We start from the raw sequence: 10,992 nt of genomic DNA, 5'->3' as shown, positions 1-10,992 counted from the left end.
TATTCACTTTTCTTGCTCCAAAAATGAGCTTATTAGTTTTACCCTTTGATAGCGATATTTCACTCTACTAAAGATTTCTGTTTTCATTTGCATTCGAAGTTCCACATTCACTCCTCTATCAGTAGAATTGCTGAGCGTTAATTTTAATGTAGCCGGGGAATTGAGGAATAAAGGAATACATCTCTGTACACTAATTGTAAAAAATTGAATTGAATATTATAAAATAATTGGCTGTGCGGATGACTATAGATCACAGTGTACAGAAAAGTAGTGTACATGACACTGCTGTGCCTCCTCATTAGAAGAAATGATGAGAATCATTAGCTATTCATACAGTTTGTATTGTATTGTATTTGGTGGTTCTGTGCCAGTACTGTAGTTGTCAGATACAATTTATGAAATGTGTGTTCAGGAAGGTGTTTTCTCCCTTAACTTTTGAAGTGAATTTCTCTCTGGTCTTAACAAAATTATGTAGCACTTGGGGATGAAAATGCATCCCAGTAGGCCTGCACTGGAAGCCAAGATGGACAAGACCTCCACAACCACCATTATCTTGCCCTTGGTGCTATGGTAGACAGGAAGGAAGGATATCCAGACACCGCAAAACAACAGCATGCTGAAGGTCAGCAACTTGGCTTCATTGAATGTGTCAGGGAGATTCCTGGCTAAGAAAGCAACACTGAAGCTCACTAATGCAAGGGAGCCATGGTATCCCAGGACACAGTAAAATGCAGTAACTGAGCCCTTGTTGCACACAATAATGATTTGGCCATGCTCAGATGTTTTATTGACATCTTTGTCAATAAAAGGAGGAGAAAATTGCAGCCAGATTGTAAAAAGAATAATTTGGATGAGCGTACAGATGGCAATGATGTAGTTGGGAACACCAGAAACCAGAAAATACCTCATCCTTGTTCCAGGTGTTGTGACTTTGAAAGCAAGCAGCACAGTCACTGTTTTGGCCAACACAGTTGAAACAGCCAGAGTAAATACAATTCCAAATGTAATATGTTGCAGAACACAGGTAGCTGAGTTGGGATGCCCAATGAAAAGCAAGGGACACAGGAAACAGAAGATGAGTGAAATTAGCAAAATGTAGCTGAGATTCTGGTTGTTGGCCTTCACAATGGGAGTGTCATGATGCTTCACAAATATCCCAAGAACCACAGTTGTGAATGCAGAGAAGAACAAGGCCATTAAGGTAAGAACCATCCCTAAGGTGTCTTTGTAGTTCAGTAAGACCACAGCTTTTGGAATACATTGGTTCTGTTCTCTGTTGGCATACTGGTTCTCTGGACACCTCACACATTTATCCACATCTTCTGGAGAGAGAAAAGCATGATTACTACAACTAACTACAACTACTGCCTTTTATTGACAGAATATTTCAATTCAGTGTGTTGTGTTGTGTTACAAGCAGCCGGGCTACGTCCCCAGCACCCGGCCGCCCACATGGCTAGCTTTACCCGAAATAATTACACGGAAACTGTATTCTTTTAAACACTGCCTGACCCATTAGTTTCAGTTTCTTATTGGCTAGCTCTTACATATTGATCTAACCCATTTCTATTAATCTGTAATGAAGCTGGCTTACCAGGAATGATCTTAACCTGCCTCCGCCTGGAGTGGGACAATCATGGCAACTCATTGACTCAGCTTTTTCTCCCAGAATTCTGTTCTGTTTACTGCACCTACCTAAGGGTTGGCCTATCAAATGGGTCTAGGCAGTTTCTTTATTAATAAGAAATACTCCTACATCAGTGTTGAGTAAACATTGTGATATCTGAGTCCTTTGTTGATGCTGTAACTGAGAGACACTGCTGCATAGCAATACTTTCATTTCTTAATATTCATTATAAATATGGGAAATGAAGTATAATAATATGTTCTCTATTTAACTTTGTCTTGGTGATAACATTCTATATTATGAGAAAACACAGATATTTTCAGTTCTTTCTGAATGCTATGATGAATCAACTGGAACTACTGAGTTTTCAGATATTAAAATGATTAATCACTGTATTGCACAGAGTGTATTTAATATCTCAGATCCCGTGGATAGATGATTTTTTATTACTTTTTTTTATTGAGAAAAGGAAAAAAAAGTTTCCCCCTCCTCCCAGCCTCCACTTCCCTCCCCCTCCTCCCACCCTTCTCCCCCTCCCTCTCCAGTCCAAAGAGCAGTCAGGGTTCCCTGCCCTGTGGGAAGTCCAAGGTCCTCCCCCCTTCGTCCATGTCTAGGAAGGTGAACATCCAAACTGGCTAGGCTCCCACAAAGCCAGAACATGAAGTAGGATCAAAACCCTGTGCCATTGTCCTTGGCTTCTCATCAGCCCTCATTGTTCTCCATGTTCAGAGAGTCCGGTTTTATCCCATGGTTTGATGTCTTTCTTTTTTATGAATCATTTCCCTGAAATAGATGGAGATCATGTCTTCTATAGGACAAGTTATGTGATACATTTTCTTGTATGAATTCACCAGCCAAAACACACTGACATATACGAAACAGGAAACAGAATCTGTAGGGAACAAAATACTCAGATCAAGTTGTCAACTAAAAGGAGATTGAGTTGTCCAAGAGGACAATGGGCAGGGAAAAAGAATCAAACACAGGAGGTAGAGAATGAATAGGGGTAAGTCAACAAGGGAGGAGGGAACAGGATTTGATCAGGGAGTACATAGCACCGCCTCTGGTTAGAGGACACAGGTGTGGCCTGTAGGAAAATAGCAGTTTATAAAGGTAAAAGCAGAACCCTCTGATAGGACAAATAATTTAATTTTGATTGAACAGGTTAATTTGGACAGTCATAAAACACTTTTTTGTTCAATAGACTTCAATAAAATTTAATTGGATGTCCTATAGTTTGGGGGCTAAGTCCATTATTATCATCCTGGGACATACTGTCATGGAGAAAGACATGGTGCAGGAGAGGGAGCTGAGTATTCTATATCTTTGATTCATAGGCAATGGAAAGTAAATGATCTTTCTGTGAATGGCCTTCCCTCTGAAGGTAGAAAAAGCTTAGAGATCACCAAATAGATTGGATCAAAAAAAATCCCCTTTTCATATAATAATCAAAACAAAAAAAACCCATACTGAATAAAGGGAGAACATTAAGAGCTGCAGAGGAAGAAGGTCAAGTAACATAAATAGGTAAACCTATCAGAATTACACCTGACTTCTCAAAGGAAACCACGTAAAGCAGAAGATCTTGGATAGATGTGATGCAGACCTTAACATACCATGGATGCAAGCCCAGACTACTATACCCAGTACAGCTTTCTTTCACCATCGACGGAGAAAAAAAGACATTCCATGACAAAAAACTGATTTAAACAATACGTATCTACAAACCCAGCCTTACAGAAAGTAGTAGAAGGAAAACCTCAACCCAAAGAAGTCAAAAACACCCACAATAGCACAGACATCTGACAACCCTCCACCAACACAACTCAAAGAGGGGAAACACACAAACACTACCACCAAAAAAATAACCAGAGTTCACAACCACTGGTCATTAATATCGTTTAATAGAAATGGATTCGATTCACCAGTAAAAAGGCGCAGGTTAAGAGAATGGAAACGAAAGCAGGACCCAACATCCTACTGTTTACAAGAAACACACCTCAACCTCAAAGAGAGACACTACTTCAAGTAAAGGTTTGGGAAAAGATTTTCCAATCAAACAGATCTAGGAAACAAGTGCGTGTGACTATTCTAATATCGAACAAAATTCATTTCAAACTAAAATCAGACAGAAGAGATGGAGAAGGACACTTTATACTCATAACAGGAAAAAGTTATCAAGATAAAGTCTCAATCCTGAATATCTATGTCCCTAATATAAAAGCAGCCATATATGTAAAAGAAACATTACTAGAACTCATTTCACACATCAAACCCCACACACTAATAGCAGGAGATTTCAACACTCCTCTCTTACCAATACACCAGACAACCAAATAGAAACATAACAGAGAAATAAGAAAACTAACACATGTAATTAATCAAATGGACTTAAAAGACATCTATAGAACATTCCACACTTGGGTAGAATTCAGTCACAATGCTGTATGACTGTCAAAACTGTTTCTTTGAGAGAAGTCCAGCAAATTCAGACTTTCAAGGAATCAAAGATGTATGTCATGGTATGAAGCACAATTAGTAAAAACTTTGGGTCAGAAATTGGGTCTCAACCTGAAGATTGGAAAGAAAAACACCCAGTCATTGGCTCTTACTTTGACCTCAGTCTGAAATGGCAATCTTGCCTCTTGGAATCTGAGAAAGAGACTGTGTCTGAGAGCTGTCTCCACACCCCATTTTATATTTCCTTCTAGGTTTTGAATTAAAGGCATGCAACACTGGGATAAAAACATGCAACACCAGATTTCTATATAAACTAGGGTGGTTATCGGAATTAAAGGTGGTTGTTTTGTTTACCATAATCTCTTTTATAAAGCTGAAAAGTAAAACAGTTTTACCCTCAGATCTTCAGACAGTTTTTATTTATTAAAGTACAATTGAAATGCCTCTACACTTCCATTTTTTTTGTCAAAAAATAATAAAAAGAAGGCTATAATTAATATAAAAAACTTTATACAATAAGTACAATGAATATATATAATATATACAGGGAAGAAATATATCCACAATATGGAGTCCAGTTGCATTTGACATATTCTGTAGCTTATCTTGGTGAGTCCAAAGGCTTATAGCTAATTTACTTTCCATCAATGACTTACTTTTGCCACAAAGAAAGTAAACTCCATGTGGAGTTTCTTCAGTATCCATTATCTTCTCTGGAGTAGATTGCTCTGCTCTATTTTCTTAAACAGTTGATGATACTAATTTTCAAGGACTAGAAATTAGCATTATATTGTTAAATGAGCTGTATAGGTACAATACCTTGAACAAGATTCAAAATTCATGTATAATATGCTTTAACAAATTTAATCTCAAATTTGTATCAATATACAAAATTGGTATCAATATTCAAAATTTGTCTCCGATATACAAAAATAAAACAAATGTGAAATACAAAAAACTAACAGATCATGTCTGGGAAGTTTACATCTCCCTCTCTAGGGCTCACACTAAAGGCATATAGCACTAGAACTAACGGTATGCACCCCCTGATTTCTATATCATCTAGTGTAGTGACTGGGATTAAATGTGCATATGCCATTGTGGCTACTGGGATTAAAGGTGTATGTTACCATAATGTGGTCTGTAAGGCTGACTGGTGGGACTGTTTTACTCTTAGATCTTCAGACAGTCTTTATTTATTAAAATACAATTGAAATGCCACTATAATGGTTTAACAAGTTTTTAAAAATGAGTTTGTTAATAATCATAGAACAATAAGAATCAACTTAGGAAAGAAATATATTTTATTTCTTCAATTGTCTTTTGGTCCATTGATCAACTCAGTATGACTGAGAGAAGATAATCTATGTGATGTGAAGGATTTATCTCATTAGCAAACACTCACTGGTCTCATTAGAAACTTCATTTTGTGGGCAGGGTCTGCAATCAAAACAGCAGGCTGCCATTCCCTCCTGCCAGAATTTTCTGAATCCAGGACCACAATCAGCACTACACACAGAGGGCGGCATCTGTGAAAAATCAGACACATGCTGGTGTCGGGAGTTTTACCTACTTCTATAAATATATTTCATTATCATGTTGATATACCAATTAGCTAGTTTTATATACACCAAAGAGTTATCAGATTAATCTTAATACATTTTATAATACCAGGCATACAAATGTATGAAAATAAACTGATGTAAATTTGAGTAGCTTCCCATATCTAGAAATTTAGGAGGGAGAATGGTTTTTTTTATATGAACAAACAATATAGAGCTTTCAAAGTGTTTTTTTCTACTTAATTTTCATCACAGTGACACAAAGTACATTAAGAAGTCAGAGGGAACCTTAACTATAATATTTTTCTCTATTGAATTAGCATGCTGTTAAAATATTTAAGCATTTTATTAATGGGTAGTTGATATAGGACTACCCAGCCTACTGTGGGCAGTGCTGTCCGTAGTCAGGGCTGTGTGAGAATTCAGAGAAAACCGGTAAGCTATGTTCCTTCAGATTCTGTGATTTAGAAGCCGTCTCCTTATACCTGCCTGCCTTGTCATTTCTTTGCTGTAATTCATGATCCCAATCAAACCTCCTCTATAAGATTTTGGTCAATATTTAATCACAGCAATGTCACAGAAAACAAAGATGAACAAATATCTGAAATAGAGGGAATGTCTCATAAAAGTCAGATAGCACACATGAACTCTAAAAACAGCACTGCAAAGCCTGACATATTATAAAGAAAAATACAGCTAAATAGGCAGAGTGAGAAAGGGCATAACAGATATCTATTGAGCTGGAAAGAATGGTGTTTCCTGAGGCGTAAATGCTTTACAAATCCTCCACATATTTGAGGAACCTGAGCAAAAGTTTGATTTGAATTATTTGTTCTTTTGATGACTAATTTCTTGAGTTTTTTATATTTGGGATACCAGATCTCTGTCTGATGTGGGGTTTGTGAAGTTTTTTTTTGCCATTCTGTAGGCTGTTTTATATTATTGACAGTGTCCTTTGCTTTACAGAAGCTATACAGTGTCTGGCGGTCCCATTTATTAATTTTTTCTCTCAGTGTCTGTAGTGCTGGGGTTATATTTAGGACGTGATCTCCTTTGCCAATGTGTTCAAATGTACTTTCCACTTTCTCTTCTATAAAGTTTGGTGTGGCTGGCTTTGTGATGAGAGTCCATCTTACAACTGTTAGAATGGCAAAGATCAGAAACACTGATGACTACTTATGCTGGAGAGGTGTGGGGTAAAGGGAGCACTTTGGAATTGCTGGTGGGAATGCAAGATGGTACAACCCGTTTGGACACCAGTATGATGATTTCTCAGAAAAGTAGGAAATAAAACCTTCCCTAAATTCCAGTAATACTACTTTGGGGGTATTTATCCAAAGATGTTTATTGTGCCACAAGGATATATCATCAACTATGTCCATAGCAGCATTGTTTGTTATACCAGAACCTGGAAACAGCCTAAATGCCCCTTACCAAAAATGGATTTAAAAAAAGTAGTACATTTACACACTGGAGTACTACACAGCAGAAAAAGATAATGACATCTTAAAATTTTTAGGAAAATGGATGGAGCTAGAAAACATCATTTTGAGTGAGGTAACCCAGACACAGAAAGACAGTTATCATATGTACTCCCTTAGAAGTGGTTTTTAAACAAGAAGCTAAGAAAACCAGCTTACAAACCACAATCCCAGAGAACTTAGACAACAATGAGGATGGTAGGAGAGACATACATAGATCTAATCTACACAGGAAGTAGAAAAAGAAAATATCTCCTGAGTAAATTGAAAGCATGGGTACTTTTGTGGGGAGGGATGAACAGGAAAGGAAGAGCAGAAAGGGGAGCAGAGAAAAATGTAGAGCTCAATAAAATCAATCAAAACATAGCACAGTAGTAACAGTCATTATACATTATATATTAGAGGAAAAGAAAGATATTCTGGAATGATAAATATTGATTGTATGCATATCTGAAATTCTTAAAGTACTAATAAATTCTCACATTAAAATATATGTAGAATCATACAATAGGAGGAATGTAAATGCTTTGTAATGTGACTAATTAATTTTGGTTCATTATAAGATAGCACAAATCAATCCCATTGTCTATGTTATTGCTGTGTAATGCAAAAGAATGCAGTTAAGTCAGACCCACCTGTCTACTTCCTGTTGCATGCTCTATCATGTCTTCATATATATGCAGCTGTTGACCATATGGAAAATATGAGCTAAACTCTCCTATTTTCACCTTAAGTCCAAGACCATATGGGAAATTCCAAATCTGAAAAATGCCATAGTCTTCCTGAAGATTTTCTTTCTGGTTCATAATCATTCTGTCTCCAACTGGATTAGTGAAGCATGTTTTCCTCAGAAAGGAGTGCAGCTGAAAAAGATACACCATTCTATAGTGTGTGTGCCCTTTCTTGAATTCATAAAATGTATTTTATTTCATCGTAAAGGCAGTATTACTGAAGGTGTCCAGAGGAGAAATAACAGTAAATCATGTGGACAAATAAAGTTATCATAATGTTCCTAGAATTTAAGTTCTTTCAGAAAAAAGCACCAAACAGAATCACAGACATATACGCAGATACAAAACACCAATATGAAAACACATACACACCATAAGAAAGAGAGACGGAGACATACAGTCAGAGATTCACTTCCATATAGACATACATAATGCATCTATATACATTTCATACAGACATACACACAAATGCCAACACTTACACATGAAAACGATGATACACACAGTGAAACATATGCACCAAAACAAACACAAAAACAGAAAGCTGTGAAACACATAAAGAGGGCCACAAATACATGCACAAATTAAATTACAAATACACACAAGGAGACACTCACAGACAAAAACACCTACATAGAGAGCTATTGATATTGATGGATTTATGTTCATATACAAAGATAGATTGAGAGAAACAGACAGACAGACAAACAAAATCAAAGATATACATATGTTCAAGCAATATACAAAGTGAACCCAACACATATAAACATGCACTGAAGAAACACAGAAGTTATGCACAGAAACAAACTCCCATACAGAAAGACATTGGTACAAAAGAAATTTATTTTCAGTTCCTCAAACAGATAGATATGTGGATGTACAGAAACACACACACACACACATACACACACACACATTCACACACACACATACATATATACCCACTAACACAGATACAATAAGAGATACCTGGAAACACAAAAATGTGAAACCATGCACAAGAAGAACCATGCATTAATACTTATGTATACAAATGTATGTCTTAACTGAAGGATGACACTGTTTACTGTGTAATTACTTTCACTCAGGGTGAGAAATGAGGTCCCAAGTGCCTACAGTGTGAGCAGATTCAGTTTAGAACACTTATGAAAATCATCTCATAAACGGATTATCACATATTTGAAAATAAATATGCAAGGATTCATCTTCTCATTAGGAAGAGGATTAAGAAGGAAGGACTTGGGCTTACAGTTTTATAATAGCTGTGGTGATAGTCAGGTACTCTGTAAAAAAATCAGTGTATTTTTTTTACAAATTGTACCTTCCACACCATTACTTTTACATTAAGATTTATACCAGCATCCAGATTTACATCATTATGAAGAAAAATTTCCATAAATCTTTATATTGTATGAAATATTCCCTAATTTAGTAAATTGGGACATTTGACAGACATTTAAAGACATTGACATTGATGACATCAAATTTGATATTAAAGAGGAAACACTACCTTCAAGCAGTGAGCATAATGTTCTTTTCCATTATCCATGGGTTGATTATATACATGCTGAAGAAGCATTTCCTGGAGGGCATGGGCCACAGCATACACTGCATTATATATGTCAGAACTCTCATCACTAAAGGTCATGTCAAAAGTCTGAGCCTTTAGCCATTGCAATGAGGCATTGGATAAGCAGTTCTTCAGGGTCTTACACATAGAACCTGAGACTTTGCAGTTCAAGTTCATCCACTCCAGCCTGGCCAGGAATTCGTCTGTGTATTTGAGAGGGTTCAATGTCTGGACAAATGTTTTAAAATGAGAAACCTCAGCATGATGGTGTGCAAAAGTTATTTTTCCATTGAATGAATTAAGTGGGAAGTCATTCTTAGTTGTAGTGCCATCCCACTGTGAGGTGGTGACCCATATTCTCTGTAAACCTAGAGATTTCCACCTTCTAAAGGCCACAGCTAGAGAACTCTCTGGGTCACCATAAATGACAACTACATTTGGGGATGATGTCACTATTTGGTTATAATAAACTTCAACTCTTGTCAAGAATAAATGCATATTGACTGGGATCACACTCACAAAGGCAAAGCAGATTGTAATTTTTTCCATCTCTCCTCTTAATTGTGTGAGAAATTGAGTACCCTGATCATTGTCTGAGATGGCCAGTCCAATCCAGTTCCAGTTGAAGTAAAGCATCAAAGAGATCATGGCCAGGGCTAAATATGTGTCCTTGGCAGCCATCTGATACAGAAAGGGAAATTGTTCATGATTGCTCAGGATGGGATGGAAAGGTCCATAGGTAATCTGAAGGACCTACAACACAGGGAGCAGCATGAGGTAGCACATGTACAAAAGAACTGGTAAACATACTTTAGGTCAAGAATTCTTCCTTAAAAAACTCCTTATCTGTTAGTTCTTCCCTCATCTCAATTTCAAAAAAGGAAATGAGACCCTTCACAAATGAATAAAATTGTGAACGACACCGTTTAACATAAATTTGACAGTAGTATCCTACTCAGAATCTTCTTAGCAACTAGGATTATAAGAGCAGAGTTAGAATTTCTTGCAAAGTCACAACAAAAATCTCACCTGTTGAGGTTTGACGAGGTAGAGCATGGTCCCAACTATCACAGATGTTGCCAAATTTGGTCCTGTAAGCACCATGACACACATAGTCTGTTCATGACACATATAATTAGGGGGCAAATCATGAACTACTTCAGAAAAGTGAAAGTGACTATATAATGTTGTCCCAGTTGCACAACCATGCTCTGGACATTCAAATACAAATGATGAATTTGGTAGAAGATCAGGGTTTCTGTTGACTTCATCCATGGAAAAAGCTAAGGCCAGTAAAAACTGGAAGTTTTTAGTTGTTGTTCTGTAAAATGGTATGGTGATTAATATGGACAGAGATCTACAGATGATCCTGAGTAGTCAATAGATGGATTATTATTTGCTGTACCATATTCTCAACTGAAGGCGTAAGTCACAAACAATGCCACAGCAGTTTGGAATTATGATTAATAGGGTATTATTTATTTAAAGGGGAAAATACTTACAGATCACCGTCAGCCCTCTGCGCAACCAGGAAGGGAGTCTAGTCGCCGGCGGAGCAGGA

The 10,992-nt window shown here is 36.9% G+C and overlaps 1 protein-coding gene across 1 annotated transcript in view; it reads right to left on the bottom strand.

Moving 5' to 3' along the window:
- Positions 1 to 408: 408 nt before the first annotated feature.
- LOC101987402 (vomeronasal type-2 receptor 116-like) overlaps positions 409 to 10,992 on the bottom strand; it is a 30,323-nt gene continuing 19,739 nt past the window's right edge. The window contains exons 2-6 of the mRNA XM_013355442.1: positions 10,461 to 10,752; positions 9,372 to 10,184; positions 7,766 to 7,993; positions 5,493 to 5,616; positions 409 to 1,319 (exon numbers count right to left, since the gene is read on the bottom strand). Coding sequence (XP_013210896.1) covers positions 409 to 1,319; positions 5,493 to 5,616; positions 7,766 to 7,993; positions 9,372 to 10,184; positions 10,461 to 10,752 — 2,368 coding nt within the window. The remainder of the gene's footprint in view (positions 1,320 to 5,492; positions 5,617 to 7,765; positions 7,994 to 9,371; positions 10,185 to 10,460; positions 10,753 to 10,992) is intronic.

Source organism: Microtus ochrogaster, unplaced genomic scaffold (assembly GCF_000317375.1).
Source record: "Microtus ochrogaster isolate Prairie Vole_2 unplaced genomic scaffold, MicOch1.0 UNK130, whole genome shotgun sequence".
Classification (NCBI taxonomy): domain Eukaryota; kingdom Metazoa; phylum Chordata; class Mammalia; order Rodentia; family Cricetidae; genus Microtus; species Microtus ochrogaster.
This window is presented reverse-complemented; position numbering and strand designations above follow the sequence as displayed.